General features: G+C 54.6%; 1 protein-coding gene across 1 annotated transcript; it reads right to left on the bottom strand.

Moving 5' to 3' along the window:
* Positions 1-9,103: 9,103 nt before the first annotated feature.
* ETV3L (ETS variant transcription factor 3 like) lies at positions 9,104-14,802 on the bottom strand. Its single transcript, XM_075908299.2, has 5 exons — positions 14,742-14,802; positions 13,950-14,187; positions 11,870-12,056; positions 11,378-11,501; positions 9,104-10,074 (listed from the first exon to the last, which is right to left on the bottom strand). Exons 1-5 carry the CDS (start codon positions 14,791-14,793, stop codon positions 9,440-9,442), a joined length of 1,236 nt encoding a protein of 411 aa, XP_075764414.2. The 5' UTR covers positions 14,794-14,802; the 3' UTR covers positions 9,104-9,439.
* Positions 14,803-18,085: the final 3,283 nt, after the last annotated feature.

Below are 18,085 nucleotides of genomic sequence, written 5' to 3'. Positions count from 1 at the left end.
TGTTCCTGGGGGGCCCCCTGCCCTCACAGGCAACCCACTCTTCCTGTTCCTGGTGTCCCCCTTCCCCTGCAGCTAAATCTCTCCCCCTTCTGCTGAGCAGCACAGCCCCCCCATTCCTGGGGGGTCCCCTGCCCTCACAGGCAACCCACCCTTCCTGTTCCTCATGCCCCCACGCTCAGAACCTCCCTCCTGTTCCTGGGTGTCCCCCACTCTCACAGCCCTCTGCCTCTTCTGTTTCTGGGGGGGGGCTGCCCTCACAGCCCCTCTACCCCTGAGCGTCCCCCCACCTCTCACTGCCCCCTGCCCCTCTTGTTTCTAGGGATCCCCCCTCCTGTTCCTATTCCCTCCACACCACCTTGCCCCTCCTGGGGGGTACCCCCTCTTGTTTCTGGGGGTTCCCCCACTCTCATAGCCCCCCACTCCTTCTGATCCTAGCCAGTCCCCAATCTCAGTTCCCCACTTCCCCTGGGGTCCCCTAGCTCTGGGGTGCTAGAAAGGACTTCCCCCACTTTCCCTGGGGATCCCCCTTTTTTTCTCTGCCCCTGGGGGTATCAGAGAGGGGTTTGCATTCGCATTCACATTCACAGACCTCCCCACCCTCATGTACGTGCCTCCCGCACAGCCCGCAGCAGCTGCTAATGAGGCCTCTGAGGAGAACAGGAAACAGCCTGGTTCCTGGGATTCAGTGGGGTGACTGGGTTACCCCAGGGGCGGGGCTGGGGGGAGAAGAAAGTACAAATAAAAGTGAAAATGAAACTGAGATCAGGATAATTATGCCTGGGAAATTCTATCCTCCCGGACTCCTCCCTTCCTCCCACCCCTAGTCTCTGGGGGGTCTATCACTTCACTTGGCTGGCCAGGGAGTTTCAGCTGTTTTCTCCACAACCACATTTGCTCTCTCTAGGCTTGTCTAGACCAGGGTACATTAGACCTGGGTAACTAACTAGAGAACTGGTGTTGCACACCCCTCGTGTAGACACACCACACATAGGAACCTGTCACTGTACAGCACCCTGTTTTTCCCCTCAGGGGGGGCTCAGCCAAAATTCCAGCTGTTCTAACCCTCATTACCCCTGTATCTCGCACCACCATTTACACACTGCAAAGTAACCATGAAGCACACTTCACCTGATGCAGTATTTTCACCTCCGTTTACACATTTTAAGCACAACCCTCAAGTTGTGAGGCAATGGAGTGGCAAGTAAGTCTCCAGCTGGGTTCCCAAAAATTGGAGGCAACCAAAACTTTTAGCTGCTTTCAAAAATGTCAGCCTTACACTACTCATGCCTCAGTTTCCCCATCCACCAGTAGGAAGAACAGTATTCACCAGACCTTTATAATGTTAATTCTGGTTCCCCCTTTTTAACCTGGCTTGGGTATGCAACACCTTTTTGGCTCCCTGCACTTCTTAGCTAGTCCACTAAGAGGCTCCATGCCTTGTTCAATTCCCCTTCATCCTTGAGTTTAACTCATCATTGTAACAGGCCTTGAGAGCTTCATCTGGAAGGTGCAAAGTGCTGAATGTTCCAACTGGGATGAGATTTAACCCTTTCACATACCCCTTCCTTGTTTGGACACCCATTCTACTCCCAAAACCTCCGGGGGGGGGGGGGGGGAGGAGTGGCAAGATTGGGAAGAATTAACCCAGACCACACCTTAAATTGCTTTGACATCCCAGGACAAAGGGACTAGCGTTTAGGGCTGGTTGGAAAAATATCTAAACTGTCTTCTATGAGAAAATGTCATTTCCCTAGTTCCCATAATTCCCCCAAATTCCCATCAAGTTGTTTAAAAAAAATGGATAATGAACATTTTGAAAATGTTTTTTAAAAACTACTGGAACATAAAATATCTTTTGTTTCAGAACCACTATTCATTTCTAAATTGACCTTTATTTACATAGAAAAAACAAACCAATTAAAAGGGTCAAAATCTAAAGGAAGTATTTCCAATATAATTAAAAAAAATTCTTCCTGAGCCAAAGTTTTTGGAGAGGAAAAGAGCGGGAAGAGTTTCCTTTTGTGCACCATTTCAGAATTTTGGCTTTTAATCTTGCTTGAGAATGGAGACTTTGCAGAAGCGTGGCGAGGTTGTTATGCGCCTGGGGGCAAAAGCAAAATTTCCGCCCCCTCCCCCCGCCACGCAGAGGGGCCCCAAACCTGGCACACGGCTGAGCCTGACCCTGGGAGGAGGAGACGGAGCTTGCACCAGTTTGGGGATGGGCCCCCGCACACACTAACCCGCCTGCAAAGATGGAGGAGGGTGGGGCTGGGGGTGGAGAGGAGGCTTCAGCCTGCGGTGGTGGGCAGAGGAGGAGCAGGCGAGCCGAGGGATGACAGGGGGAGCAGAGGGGGACTAAATTGGCACCCCCCAGCGTGGCACCCTGGGGCAATTGCGTGCCCTCCCCCCCCCCCCCGCCCTTGAGACTTTGACTTTTTTTCCCCAAAATCTCATTGCTGGAAATCCCATTTTCTGAGCCACTCATTTAGAAGTCACCAGGATGGTGTCAGGCAAGGAGGGCGGGGGGAGTCTCCAGAAGACACAAGGGAGGTCTTCAGGATCTTCTGAGCAACTTGGTTCTTCTGACACTTGGGGTGCATGTGGCCCCAACCAACCGCCATCTGAGTTGTTGATGGAACGTGCACCCCAGCCAGCTACAATGGGGGGGGGGGTGTCTGTCTATGGAATGGCCCAGGCCTGCCAGTGCTTGGAAAGCCAGAAATCCTTCCCCATTGCCACCCTCCCGTTTTCTTGCCCAGGTACAAGCTAAGACAGATTGAGCCAGGACCATGGAGGCCTTTAGAGTAAGATTTAAATCATGAAGCCATTTCTGGTCCGCAGCAACAAACAGTGCCAAGGCCTCGGGTGTTACGGGGAGGCAGCTAGTTCTGATTTAACCCTAAGGCTTCATTGTGCTCAGAGCCAGGACAATCCCTGCCCCCCAGAGCTGGCCGGGCAAAGAAATGAACAAAGGAGGGTTGCATCAGAGGAGAGCTTGAGGCCCAGGCTGAGATGAAGCGATTCACCCAAGGAGGCAGGAACGGAACTTAGATCTCCTCATTTGCAGGCCAGGGCCTGACGCACATGGCCTCCCGCCTTGTCTTCAAACTTCCCTCAGAGAGCTATGGACCCTTGCAAGACTCGTGGCCTGTTGGTGCGTTTCTTAAAGCCCCAGCTCCTGAACTCATGTGACGATGGGGGAGGGATTCTTGGTCAAGAGCTCCCTAGGAGACATATCTCCTTCAGCTAGGCCTCAGCTCCTCTCCCTCCGCCTCCGCAGCTGGTTGACCTTTTGGCCAGGAGCAGGACACCCTCTTCTGCCCTCCCTGCTCCGATCCCTGAGGAAGTGCCAACATCTGTTCTTTGTCCTTGCTTCCTTCTAGAAATACCCTCCCACGGCTCCAGCTAGAGCTTCCCTTGGGCTACCACGGAGAACCTATCCCCTTGTCTTCTCTATTCCCTGCTGCAACTCTCTCAGCTCCTCTGGCTGACCAACCAAGCTGCCTCTGATAAGATATCTGGTCGCCTGATCCAACCAGGAGACCTAACTGGGAAGAGGTGAGGCTGTGCCCATCTTCCCCTTAAAGGGTTGCATCAGAGGAGATATTTTCAAATATCTAAAAGGGTGTCACAAGGAGGAAAGAGAAAATTTGTTCCTCTTGGTTTCTGAGGACAGGACAAGGAGTAATGGGCTTAAAGTGCAGCAGGGGAGGTTTAGATTGGACATTAGGAAAAAATTCCTAACTGTCTGGGTGGTCAAATATTGGAATAAATTGCTAAGGGAGGTGGTGGAATCTCCCTCTCTGGAGATATTTAAGAACAGGTTAGATAGACATCTGACAGGGATGGTGTAGACGGAGCTTGGTCCTGCCTTGAGGGTGGGGGGCTGGACTCGATGACCTCTCGAGGTCCCTTCCAGTCCTATTATTCTATGATTCTATGATTCTATGCCCAGCAATGAACAAACCCCCACAACAGGGCAAGTCAGCTACAAAGCCCTCTGATCCAGTGGTACCATTACTTTCTGCTACAGGGTCCTTGTACCTTCCACTGAAGCTGGCATCTGCCAGAGACAGGACTAGACCAATATGAGGGTTGGTGTGTTCTGCTGTGAGGTGCATGGGAGCAGTTTGATCTAATCCGCTGTGGCTTCTGCAACTGAGACATGCTTTCTCTCCGGCTTGATGCAGGCAGCGGTGAAAATAACTTACAATTTCTTATGGGTACTGTCTTGCTGCAACTCAGGTCCCTGCCAGCTCTTTAAATAGCTCCCTGCTGGCTTTTGCTGCAGCTAAACCAGCTCTTGCTGGAGCTGCGTACCCAGGCTACCTGCTTACTTTCACCCAGGGAGATCCTCTGACCTATGTTCTGTGGGAGGTCAGAGAGCTGAGCAGAACAGTCCCTCCTGGCCTTGAAATCTACAGTTTTGTGAACATTGTTATGTGTATTGTGGCAGTACCAGGGGGCGCCCCAGTCCTGAAGTAGGGCCCCATGGCGCTAGGCACTGCACAAACATTGATAAAAGGCCATGTTTTCTGTAAGCTGGGTGCTTGGGCGGCTGCTATGGGGAAATTCAAATGCTGCCCAGCTGATGGCTGAGCCCCTACAGCAGTGTTTCTTAAACTTTTTAAGACCGAGGAACACCAAACAATAATTTTTTTTTATGGGGAACACCAAGGATTTTTTGTTGAGAGGAAAAAAAAGGTGAGGGGGGACTTTTTTTCTCAAAGTTATTGAGAAAAAAAAGTTGCCTGCCCCTTTAAGGGTGGCCATTTTGAATTCTGTTGTTTTCCGTGGCACACCTCCGACTGCCTTGCAGCACACCGGTGTGCCACGGAACGCAGTTTAAGAAACACTAGCCTACAGTTTGGTTTGTGTTTCTACTAGTGGTGCACATCTGCACATGCCTCAGTGCACATAGAAAAAATTATTCCACCCATGGCTGGAAAAGAGTAGAGGGCACATTGATCAAAGTTGGTCCCAGCTCCATAGAACTCCCAATAGATCATGTCCAGCCTCTTGGATCCCGCTGCTAGAGTAGTAACGCTCACAACCCACCCATAAAGGTTGTCACTTCTGACTGTGGCAGACTCAGAGGTTTCTAGGCCTATCACGATGCTGCAGTTACCAGCAGGGGCCCCCCAAAGATCAGTGCACCCCACTACCCCCATCAGCACCCACTCTAGTAATCAGCCCCAACACAAGCGGGCGGAATCATGTGGCCTTAAACTGACCTGCACGTGTGTGACTGGGGTTACAGCAGGTTCCCATCCAGACTGGGGTTCTTTTGCATTGGAGGCTGTCACCTTCTGAAAGTGAAAGGAAAATAAGGGTTCCCCCCCCCCCAAAGGAGGAGGCAGCATAGTCCAGAAGTTAGAACCATGCTCTGACTTAAAATGCGGTCTCTTTGTTCAGGGTGCTGCATGTACACATTGCAAGTGACAGTCCCTGTCCCAAAGAGGCTAAATAGCCCAAATGGGACAATATTTCCTAAGCAGTCTATCCCTACCGCCGCCACTGGCCTGCTGGGTGACCTTAAGCCACTCACTTCCCCTCCCCATGCCTCAGTTTCCCCAGGTACATAATGGGGATCAGGAGGCTACCCCTCCTTTGCCAAGTGCTTTGAGAAGAGCTAGGTAAGAGCTAGGGATTATTCAAGAAAGGGTGGGGAGGGGAAACTGAGGCACAGAGAAGGGCAGTGATGTACCCAAGATTTTTCATCTAGGAAAGTGCTACTTTGGGTCAATGTTGGCCCCATGACCTAGGTCCTCATTGTGTTCTCCGACATCTCCAAAGCTTTATTTAGGAGCGTGTCTATTAACCCGGCTGTAATAATGACAGGCCAGTTGGAAGCAAATCAGCGACAAGCCAGGTTGGTCACTAGAGGTCACTAGTGCCATACACACAGTTGAGCCGGGTGGCTTTGAGAAGCAGCAATGTAACAGAAACACCTTTGATGAGGCTCCTCCAAGCCAGGCCTCGCGCCGTCTTGCACGCGCATGGGAGGGAAGTTTGGCTCCCTTCCTGCCTGGCAAAGAACGTCAATCAAAGCAATGGAGAGGGTGGGAAACATCCTAGCTCCATACCCACTGCTGCTCTCACCGAGCTGGCTCACCTCACACACCCACTCCCACCAGCTGTTTAGCAGGCCGGGGAACGCTGGTTTTGTGGTGAAGGAAGTGGTCTAGGATGCCAGAAAGCCGCGTTCACGTCTTGGCCCTGCACATGTCCTGCATGACCTTGCTCTAGTCCTTTCATCTCATTTGTCCCCAGTCGCCCTCCCCCCCCCCGTAAAATTCACTCAGGCTATGTCTACACTGGCCACTTATTCTGGAAAATCAGCCGCTTTTCCGGAATAACTTGCCAGCTGTCTACACTGGCCCCTTGAATTTCCGGAAAAGCACTGACGATCTACTGTAAGAAATCAGCCACTTTTCTGGAAATACTATGCTGCTCCCATTCGGGCAAAAGTCCTTTTTCCAGAAAACTGTTCCAGAAAAGGGCCAGTGTAGCCAGCACAGTAGTGTTTTCCGCTAAAAAGCCCCAATCGCGAAAATGACAATCGGGGCTTTTTTGCGGAAAAGTGCGTCTACATTGGCATGGATGCGTTTCCGGAAAAAGTGCTTTTCCGGAAAAGCATCCTGCCAATGTAGACGCGCTTTTTCTGGAAATACTTATAACAGAAAACTGTTCCGTTTTAAGCATTTCCGGAAAAGGGTGCCAGTGTAGACGTAGCCTCAGTGTCTGCCTTGCTAGTTGGTACTGATCTTGTGGGAATAGGCACCAGATCTCCTACGCCTACGTTAGTACAGCACCAAGCGGCCTGATTCTGCACGAGGCTGGTCTAGCTGCTACTCCGTGACCAAGAACCATGAGTCAGCTTTTTAGAAATGGCCTCTGGAGGGGGTCTGCCCTTTTCCGCATGGCAACATCTCACTGGGCAATGCACAATACTTCATCTCCTTCCCACCTGCACTTGGATCTCTGGGCCCAACCATCACACATGCACCAAATATCCCCATCCGTGTGATCAGCTGAGTCACGATCCGTGTGATCAGCCGGGCCGACCTCCGGCTTTCCTGAATTGATACCTGTTTCGTGGCCAATAGCTGAGGTTCTGCTTTTCAAAGTACATCCCATTTTGCATGGCTGGGGCTTATAGGTTCATGTCTAGCGAGGACCTAGGTGATATAAAAAGCACCACCTGCTGGCAGATAGGGAGACATCTTTCTGGTCATGTGGTCATTTTCTGTCAAGAATTTGGACATGAAGGATCCTCCCTCCCTCCCCTCCTCCCCCCGCAAATGACAGGGGTGGTTTTGTTCTTACCTCCCCACCACTGCCACGGATGGGGATTTGGGGCAATAACAAAAGACTCTTGTCTACAAACCATCTTTATTCACCAGCTTTGGTTCCAGCCTTTGTACTACCCGGGCGAGACTAGACAAGCCGTGCACATTTCACTGACAAGCCGTGGGGTGGGGATGGGGCATGGCCGGATGGGCGCAGCGGGGAGCATAGAAGGGCGTTGCTGCACTGGGGTTTGTATATACGGAGGAATCAGGCTGAGCTAGTGGGTGGGCTATGGAACTTCTTGGGTCCAGGGACAGCCAAAGAGAATGTACCTGTGCTGACGCTGGAAGGAGCAGCCTATAAAACATCCTTGGCAAACTCCTGCAAGTTCAGGGCTTCCCAAGTACCCCTGTCCTACTGAACGGTCTTGGCCGGTGTTCCCTTGAAGCTGAGCACTTGGGTGGCTGCCCAGGAGAGATTCCAATGCTGCCCAGCTGATTAGCAGAGTGCCCACAGCTGGCAACAGGTGTTCCCACTGGTGGTGCACAGCCACATGCCTCGGTGCATATAACAAAATTTGTTCTGCACGGCCGATGGAAAAAATTAGAGGAACCATTGATCTAGGGACCTCGCTCCCCAGGGAGAGCACCCCTGCCTCAACGCTGGATGTTCCTCGACCTTCCCCTGATTTCTGCAGGGTGCAAACAGCACAGCACAAAACCCGGCTTGAGATCTGGCAGAGGAGTGAAGAGGGCAGGGCAAAGGGGACCAATAGCTAGGACTTCGCAAACACCTCACACATGTTGGAATAAGAGGGAGGGAAGTCGAGAGGAAAGAACCCCCATCTGGGTCGCCCGGCAAAGGAACATGGGACCCTGAGCAATTCAGAGCATGTCCCCATTGAGGGTTGGGGAGAGGCAGACGGAAAAAGGAGAAGAATAACGTTATAGGGGCTGTTGAGTGTTTATGGGGAAATATTGAGTCAATTTCAATCTCCCCTTCTGAACCCTCCCATAGCAAGCTGAGGCAAGAAGTTGATGAGACGGCTACTCCCCTCCCCACCTCACAGGCTGCCTTCACACGGGAGTGGCTCCTGCTTCGCTCCATTGGAACCGTGCTCCATCCCTGCGGATGATCCAGTTCTGGTGTCCTGAAGCCCAGGCAACGTTTTTCCTTCTCAAGCTTTTTTCCCCCACAGAAAGCTGATATTGAATCAAAGCTGAGGTTGCTGCGGGGGAGGTCAGGCAACATTTGGAGCTACTGGAGAGGGGGTTGTGTTAAACATTTGAAATTTCTTGGCTGCAATTTTCCCGTTTCCAAAACCGGAGAAATCTGGGGTATTCCCTCCCGCTAGCCTTTTTGAAGAAAAAGGGGCAATGAAAATGAAAACCTTTTAGTGTTCATCTGTTTCCGCCCCCCTCACATCCTCCCCGAAACCCAGCTTGTTTGCACATCAGCTCTGGTCACTCGGGTTGCCAGATTCTTTCACAAAGAATCCCGAACATAGTGGGAGAAAAAAGTGGTAGAGCAAAAAAAAGCAGGAGACCAAACTTGCTGAGCCAAAAAAAAAAAAAGGTTGCTGAGACTTTAAATCCCCATACTTCCCGCTCCCCATTCCTGCCAGACACAGCAGGGGAAAAATGTCCCTGCTGACTTCCTGTCGGAGAAAAACCCCAAATACCTGACATTTGATATGTCCAATATTTTGGGTTTTTTTACCAGACTCTTAAATTACCAGACTATCCAAGCAAAAACCGGACACCTGGCAACCCTACTAGTCACCACCCAGACGGATCACAAATGTGGGAGGGACCCAGACCCTGCAGAAGCTGAGGATGTGTTGGAGGTGGATGACGTGTGATTCCAGTGACCGGCATGGTGCTTTGAGACCCTGTGAGCAACACAGAGGCCTCTGCACCTGCCTCGCTGGCCCTCCTTCAGGGAGGTTTGGGCGGAGGGGACATCACTGGCAGACCCTGGTGGCTGGTTTGCTGGTGGCTCTGATGCTGGAAATCTGCCCCCTCGGCCCAGAGGCAGGAGGAGCGGTGGGTTGTGGAGACCTGGTTGTTGAGGGAGCTTCTGAAACACCGAGGTCCCCTGGGATGGTGGAAGGAGAGCTGGCAGGCCCCTCCCTCGCCCGCCTGTCTTAGGTGGCATCCAGGGAGCAGCCAGCTTTAAAGCCAGCCAAGCAGGGGAGGCTGGGGGAACCCATGGGATGAGCAAGCTGGGGGCGGCCTGGTAATTCTGGGGCGAAATGCAAACCCTCGCCCCTCCCGCCGGCAGCCAGACAGATGGTGCCCCTGGTCTGAGGCTGGCCCTCCAGCTCCAGCTCTGCTTTCACGCCCAGGCCGTTCTTGGCAGAGGCGGGCGCCTTTCCTTCCCCCTCGGGCTGGGAGAGGTCAGGCAGGAACTCCAGCCTCTCCCCTGCCCCTGCGCTCCCGGGGCCCTGTGGGGTGCCCAGTGGGAGCCCGGGGACCGCTCTTCCCTGCAGCCTAGTGGGCGGGAAGCCAATGCCCATCAGGAGGGTTTCTGGTCTGGGGAGTGGGGCCCTCTCCTCCAGAGGCAGCGCTGCCCGGCTGCAGTGGAAGACGTGGCTGGGGAACCAGTCGGGGGGTCTGGGCTGGGGACATGGGGGAGGGGGACAGAGCTGGCGGCTGGCGTGGGGGCCAAGGCCGGGGGGCGGGAACGTTGACGGAAAGGCAGGCAGGCGGGGGAACTTGTCCTGCGCCCCCACGCAGCAGCAGGCGCCGAAGAGGCTGGGAGAGGAAAGCGAGCTGAACCCTACGGACAGGAACACAGACAGGGAGCAGAGTGAGAGCCTCCCAAAGCCAACACCAACCCCCCCACCGCACCTCCCCAGGAAGCCCCCACTTCACCATTCGGAGTCACCCCGGGGTGCCCTGAGCAGTGGGCTGGGAGTCAGGACGTCTGGATGCCTTCCGGACTCTGCCACTGCCCTGCCAGGCAACCTTGGTCAAGTCACAGCGCAGGTCTGTGCCTCAGTTTCCCTTCCCATCCTTATTTATTCAGACTGCAAGTTCTTTGGGGGCAAGGACTGTCTCTGCCGCTCTGCAGTGCCTGGCACCATGGGACCTGGCTTGCAGCTGGGGGAGGGATTCTCTCACGATGTGTCTGTGCAGCACCCGGCACGACGGGGCCCCGCTCTGGCCACTAGGTGTTGCCATAGTCCTGAGCAAGCTGGCGTCTGTGCCTATTTGTCACAGCCCTTCGGCCCTTTCCTGGCAGCCGGGCTGGGGCAAAGCGGGTGTGCAGCCCCTGGCTGGAAGTGCTCCTGTGTCCTGTTCTCCGCCTGGGGCCTGAGCAAGGCATATCCAGGCTATTCTGTGTCCCCGCAAAGCCCTACGGGGTCATCAGCACAGCCAGACACTGCTCTGTCTGTCTGGGCTGCACCCCGAGGCACCCCGGCGGGCTCTGCAGCCCAGGCTGCTGGGAATTCACCTGTAGAAAACCAGGCAGCGCTCTGCGCCGGTGACACCTGCATGCTGGCTGGGGCTGCCCAGAGGTTTCCAGGGACAGGCCGATGGGGGAGTTGAACAGCAGGGAGGGAGGCTTTTGCCCTTCCTGAACCTCCCCCCACTCCCACGGCAAGACACCCTGCCCCCCGCCCCAGTTTTAGGGCCCCGCAGCCCTGGATCCAGATTTCAATCCCCCAGTGCAGGGGCGTTTGGATCCTGGGTTTGCATCCACTGGTCAGAGTTCGCCCTTGTGAGGCACCCAGGGCTGGATGGTCCAGGGCCTGGCACCCACATGCAGCTACTTGCCAGACACTGCCGCTGGGACAGGGGAGCAGCTGGACCCTTCCACTCGGGGGTGGAGGGGGAGCTGTCTGAGCCCCGCCGGGCCCTTGTTTACCTCTCGGTGTATGAGCCCCAGCTCCTCCCCTGATCTGGGACACTAACACGCGTACATACTCTCGCACACGCCAGTGCGTGCACACACACACACACCCGTGTGCACACGCATGCACACACGTGCACACACACATGCATTCCACCTGTCAGGGCTCCTGGAAAGCTCCTCTCTGCCCCGGCACTGCTCCCCCCTCTCTTTCAGAGACACTTACGGGGCCCACTGGCAGTCCCTTTCTTGTGCCCTGTGCTCGCCACATCCAGCGGGTCCCTGAGGCCTCTGGGGAAGGCCAGCTGGTCGGCCAAGGCCTGGCGGGTGAAGATCATGTCCTGCAGGAGCTGGAAGAGGAATGTGCTGTGCAGTGGGGTGTCAGGAGTCCCATTAATGAGCCTGGGGGGCCTGGGGCAGTCTTGGGCTGCTGCCTTTGCACCCCCACCCATGGGGCAGCCTGTGACCCATCCCACCCATTCTGCCCCCAACCTATGGGGCAGTCTGAGATCCCACCCCCATGCACAGGGTGGTGTGTTCCCCCATCCCATCCCTATGCATGGGGCAGTTTGTGACCCGCCACACCCATGGGGCAGCCTGTGATCCATTCCACCCATAGGGGAGTGCATGCCCCCATCCCTATATATGGGGCAGGCTGTGACCCTCTCCACCCCTGGACCAGTCCGTGCCCCAGCCCAGCCGCAAGCCCTGTGGTTACCTCGCTCTGCATGCTGGCGGTGACCACAGCTGGGCGGTACATGCTGGCGGCCCCCAGCAACAGCGGCGGGGGCGGGTAGCGCACGTCCCACAGTGGGTAATTGATGAAGATGAGTTTGCTGAAGTTAAATTTGTAGGTGAACCGCTTGCCCTTGGTTTTGTGCAGGATGCGCTTGTTGTAATAATACCTGGAGGGGAAGGGAAGACCCTGATGTGTGAGGGCAGCAGAGGGTGGACGTGTCGTAAAACAGACAAGCACCGTGACATGACGCGGAGAGCCAGGAACCTTTTACATTGGAAAAAAAATATTGAAATGTCCTTCTCTGCCCTGAGCAGAAAGCGCTGGGCTTTAAGGCACAGGCCTGCTTGCTAGGAGCGACAGTAGAGATTTCCATCTCATCTGACTTGGGCCTGTCTGTCTGCTTTCCCTCTGGGCTGCTCTCCGCTAGGTGGAGGGGAAAAGAAAAGAAAGAAAAAGAAAAAGAAAAAGAAAAAGAAAAAGAGAGAAGAGAGAAGAGAGAAGAGAGAAGAGTCTTCTCCTAGAAAAATAAAAGAGATAAAGGCTCTTTCTCTCACTCGCTGCCATAAGAACATAAGAAAGCCCACAGTGGGTCAGACCAAATGTCCAGCTAGCCCAGTGTCCTGTCTTCCAACAGTGTCCAATACTAGATGCCCCAGAGGGAATGAACAGAGCCGGGAATCATCAAGTGATCCCTCCCCTGTTACCTATTCCCAGCCTTTGACAGAGGCAAGAGACACCATCCCTGCCCATCCTGGCTAACAGCCATGGATGGACCTAACCTCCCTGAATTTATCTAGTTCTGTATTGAACCCTGTTAAAGTCCTGCTCTTCACATCCTCTGGCAAGGAGTTCCACAGGTTGACTCTGTGTTGCATGAAGAAAATCTTCCTTTTGTTTGTTTTAAACCTGCTACCTACCAATTTCATTTGGTGACCCCCTCATTCTTATGTGATGGGAACAAGTAAACTTTTCCTTGCTCACTTTCTCCATGATTTTATAGACCTCTCTCCTATCCCCCTTAGTCTCCTCTTTTCTAAGCTGAAAAGTCCCCATCCGTCCTCTTATTCCCCTTCTTTCATCACCTCTGTTTCCCTGCTCCTGTGGTTCAGGCATGGATCTGAGTGCCCCTCCAAGTCCATCCAAGGTACAGACTGAGCTAAAGTCTCCCCTTCTGCTTTCAAAACTCTGTCTAGATTTCACAGCTTACCTCTTGTCTACGTGTAAGAGACTAGGACTTTTCAGCTTGGAAAAGAGGAGACTAAGTGGGAATATGATAGAGGTCTGTAAAATCATGAGTGGTGTGGAGAAAGTGAATAAGGAAAAGTGATTTACTTGTTCCCATAGTCTAAGAACTAGGGACCACCAAATGAAATGAATGGGCAGCAGGTTTAAAACAAATAAAAGGAAGTTCTTCTTCACACAGCGCACAGTCAACCTGTGGAACTCCTTGCCTCAGGAGGTTCTGAAGGCTAGGTCTAGAACAGGGTTTAAAGGCTAGGTCTAGAACAGGGTTTAAAAGAGAACTAGAAAAATTCATGGAGGTTGAGTCCATTAATGGCTATTAGCCAGGATGGGTAAGGAATGGTGTCCCCAGCCTCTGTTTGTCCAAGGGCGGAGATGGATGGCAGGAGAGAGATCACTTGATCATTCCCTGTTTGGTTCACTCCCTCTGGGGCACCTGGCATTGGCCACTGTTGGCAGACAGGATACTGGGCTGGATGGACCTTTAGTCTGACCCAATATGTTCAGGGTCTGGGGCTGAACCCCCATAAAACCAGGGGAATTCAGGTCCAGGTCTGGGTCAGGTCCATGGCTCACCGGGGTCGTTTCATCCTGCATCCTCGTGGTAGGACTGCATTGATGACTCTATAATGAGGTTGCTAGGGCCGGACAGACCCTGTGGTTCCCTGTAGCCGGGGATTGCATTACCAAGGACCCCGAATCCAGGTGTGGGTCAAAGCGTGGCTAGCATGGGCTGCTCCCAATCTTCCCTTTGATCTATAAGCTGCCTTTCTGCCCTGGGTGGAGACTGATTTCCCATGCAGTCCCTTCCCCACACCTGAGGGCCCGGCTCAGCTTGTCGTAATTCATCTGCGGTTTGCATTTCCTCCGGCCCCACAGCCGCGCCACCTCGTCGGGGTCCTTGATCACAAACTCCCCGTACTCGCCCTGCTGCCAGGCGATGACGTGACGGAACTCCTCCTTCTGCAGCAGCTCCAGGATGAAGTGCCACAGCTGGATCTGACGGGAGCCGGGGCTCGATTCTGCCTTGTAGGCCCAGTCTGGGAAAGCCAGCCCTGCAGAGCAAGTGAGAGCATGGTCACGCCCCAGCTATGGGGCCGTCAGCGGCCCTCAACCTCCCCACAACTCCCAGGGAACTTCCCGTCTTCAACTCCTGGCTGTTAAACAGCTGCCACGTTCCTCCCAGAGGTGGCTGCATTTCAGTGCTGGGTGATCCCTGTGCAGCTTTGCTGGGAGGATGTTAAACAGCTTGCAGTGTTCCACCCCAGAGGTGGCTGCATTTCAGTGCTGGGTGATTCCCGTGCAGCTTTGCTGGAAGGATATTAAACAGCTTGCAGTGTTCCACCCCAGAGGTGGCTGCATTTCAGCGCAGGAGGAATGTATTGCCTGTAAAGTCTTCTGGGAGTAAAGATGCAGCATAAATGTACCAGATTGTGGTACCTCCCAGGGAATGCAAGTGCTTAGCACCTCTCAGGGCGGGGCCCACAGCTCCCTAACTGAGCTTTGCCCTGGGGCGTTACAGGGACTTGGAACAGCTCCACAGGAGGAAAGGAAGATGCGTTTTCCTCTTCCACCTTGGAATTTCCCCCGGTATGGTTTGTATTCTCACCTGAAAACCAGTAGGAGCTGGGGACCCCCTCAGACACGCAGCCACAGTGCATCTTACCGACCTGGGAAGGCGCAAAATCAAAGCCATCACTGCAGTGAAATGAAACATGGGCTCAGATGCTGCCAGGGCACTGCCACTGTCAATGCCTCCAGAGCACAGTATGGTCGGTTTAGCACAGGAGACAGTGCTCATCAGTGGTTAGAGCAAGGGGGCTGGGAGTCAGGACTCCTGAGTTCCATTCCCCAGCTCCAGGAGAGATATCCGGTGGTCAGAGCAGGGAAGGAGTGAAGACTCCTGGGGTCCAGTCCCATCTCTGCCACTGACTGGGTGTGTGGCCTCAGGCAAGTCATTTTGCAGCCTTCTGCCTCAGTTTCTCCCCTCTCCTGGGGGATTATTCCCTAGCTCGTCCATGCATCTGCCACCAGTGCTAAGAGGAAAATGGTCTCTCCACCCATTCATATGCTGACAGTTTGGCTCCCTCAGGGATCTCTCCCCGTATTTCTTGCAGGACTCGTCCTGCTGGGTGGCACACGCCATTTGCATAAGGCAAGGAAATAAACACAGAGTGCATGCGTTTAGGTTGCTGGGAGCCCTGGGCAAAAGGCTCTCAGGAGCGCCAAGAAACCTGCCACCACGCCTTGGGCTGGGGTGTTCTCTCCAGCTGCCCCTCCTAAACCCCGAGCCATGGCAGGCGAGCCCTGCCCCGTGACCCACGCAGGATGTGGGAAGAGTCATGCCAGGCCAAGAGGAAGCGAAAGGCCTCTTTCGTTTTACATCCCCGCCCTCAGAGGCATTCGGGATTCAAGCCTTCCCGTGCCGGTGCATGCGTGCATGCGCGCAACAGCATGTGTGTGCGTGTGCATGTGTGTGCATGACAGCATGCGTGTGTGCATGTGTGCGCGCAACAGCATGTGTGTGTGTATGTGTAAGTGACAGCATGTGTGTGCGTGTGTGTGTGCAAGTGACAGCATGTGTGTGTGTGCGCAACAGCATGTGGGTGTGCATGCGCGACTGTGTGTGTGTATATAAGTGACAGCATGTGTGTGCACGCGCGTGCATGTACGCGCGACAGCATGTGTGCGTGTGCAACAGTATGCGTGTGAGTGCGCGACAGCATGTGCATACGCGTGTGACAGCATGTGTGTGTGCGTGTGTGCACGACAGCACGTGTGCGTGCACGACAGCATGTGTGTGTGTATGTGTAAGTGACAGCATGTGTGTGCGCGTGTGTGCGCATGTGTGTAAGTGACAGCATATGTGTGTGTGCGCGACAGCATGTGGGTGTGCATGCGCGACTGTGTGTGTGTATATAAGTGATAGCATGTGTGTGCGCGCGACAGCATGTGTGCGTGTGTGTGCAACAGCATGCGTGTGAGTGCGTGACAGCATGTGCATACGCGTGTGACAGCATGTGTGCGTGCGCGACAGCATGTGTGCGTGTGTGTGCGCGACAGCATGTGTGTGTGCGTGTGTGACAGCATGTGTGTGTGTGTGTGCAACAGCATGTGTGTGTGTGTGTGTGTGTGTGTGCGCGCGCGCGCATGACAGCATGTGTGTCAGGGGGGTGGGACAGCGTGAGAACGGCTCTCAATTATTAGAATGACCATGCCCACTGGTCCAAGGACCCCCCCAGGCCAATGGGGGGCAACCCAGCCCATCAGGGTTCCGTGTGCGGCCCGCGAGACGGTTTGTTTACTGGTGCCCACGCACAGGGTTGCCAGAGTCCCCTGCTTTCTGTCCACGTTGTTTTTTTCCTACCCGTGTTACTAAAGGGACACACTCAAACCCCCAAGAGCAACAACAACAACACCACAATCCCAGCCCTGAGGCTCTTGCAGTCTGAGGAATAAAATGGGTCCAACCATCTCACATCTCTCTATATTTTAGCGTCTGTCTGCGAGTCCATTTGTCTAAGAACTCCTCCTAAACGGGCAGAACGAGAGTCGCTAAATTCGGGAGGCAGCTTCTTCTGATCAGAACTTACAGCAAGGTCGGAGTTTGGCTGCGCCAGAACAACTGGAAGCCCTGGGGAAAGGACTGGTTTCCATAATATGGAAACAGGGGCTGCTGTTCAGGGGGATGAGATAGGAGAGTGGCCACCGGGGGCAGCGAGCCCGCAGGGGAGAGCTACCCTGCAGAGGGTCCACTGGGGCGGCCGCACCACCAAGGGAGCAGCCAGCAGGGATGGGGCTATGCCGTTTTGCCTGCCAGCACACTGGTAAGTAGCCCTCCTACCCCAAACCCTTCCCCCACCAGCAGCCCTTGGCCACAGCACTGGGAGCGGGCAGGGGGGACGGACAAAGAAAGCACCTGGAGGACTGGGGGAGGCATAGGGGGGAGCAAATAGGCCCCTGGCGGGCTGGGGGAGGCCAGTTAGGGGGAGAGACCTGGCCCTGGTGGGCTGGGGAGGCACTGGCAGGAGAGAACAGGCCCTGCTGGGTTGGCGGGCAAGTGGGGTCCCCCTCCTGAGCCTCTCCTCACCCCAAAACCTCACTCTTGCACCCCCCCCGGTCCCCCACATCCTGCACATACCCCCCCACATCCCCAAGGCCCTGCCCTGAAGGACCTGGGCAACGCCAGGCAAGCCTGCTCCTAAATAATATTGTCCAAATCAAGACGAAGAGCTAAGGCCCAGAGTACCATGAACAACCCACTGGACCACCCATGACGACACGACGCGAATGGAGAACACCGTCCAGTACAACGTTCTGAGGCGCCGTGTTCACGCCAAGGCTCCTGCATTCGGTTCTGGCCCGGCCAAGGGGGTCTTAACGTGGTTCTAACGGGCATTTACTCTCCCGGGAAGGCCCCTTTACACTGCCAGAGCAGCGGGCAAACGAGGCTGAGGCCCCGTGGAAATGGGCGATGCTCCAGTCAGGATCAGCACCACAAGGTCTGATCCTTACAGGTCCCTTTACGCCAGGGCTGTGGTCCTCTTGCCGTGGCTCCATAAAGGAGCCAGAGTGGGAATAGGAAACAAGCCCACGGCACATTCGGCCTCTCGGAAGTATTTTCCAGACTTGAACGGGGTCACCCGGCAGGGTGGCGAGCACGGAGAGATGGCCGACGCTCGCTCCAAGCCTGCACTGCGACGTGAAAGCGCTGAGGGAATACATTTGTCGAAGACCAACCGGCAGGAGCCAGGGGACTAAAGGGAACAAGCACCGCAGGAGAGGGGCCAGGAAAGCAGGCGGGTCGTACAAAATGCGAGGAGAAACCCCAAAGAATTGGTCAGCGCTAGGCAGGGCCGGCCCACAACATTCTGGCACCTGAGGCGGGGAGCTCAAATGACGCCCCATACGCACCAGCAGCAGACACAATTTTCTACACTCTGGGCCCTCCCA

Source organism: Pelodiscus sinensis, chromosome 22 (genome assembly GCF_052426305.1).
Source record: "Pelodiscus sinensis isolate ZL-2025 chromosome 22, ASM5242630v1, whole genome shotgun sequence".
Classification (NCBI taxonomy): domain Eukaryota; kingdom Metazoa; phylum Chordata; order Testudines; family Trionychidae; genus Pelodiscus; species Pelodiscus sinensis.
Note: the sequence above shows the minus strand (reverse complement) of the source record. Positions and strands in the feature narration are given on the sequence as shown.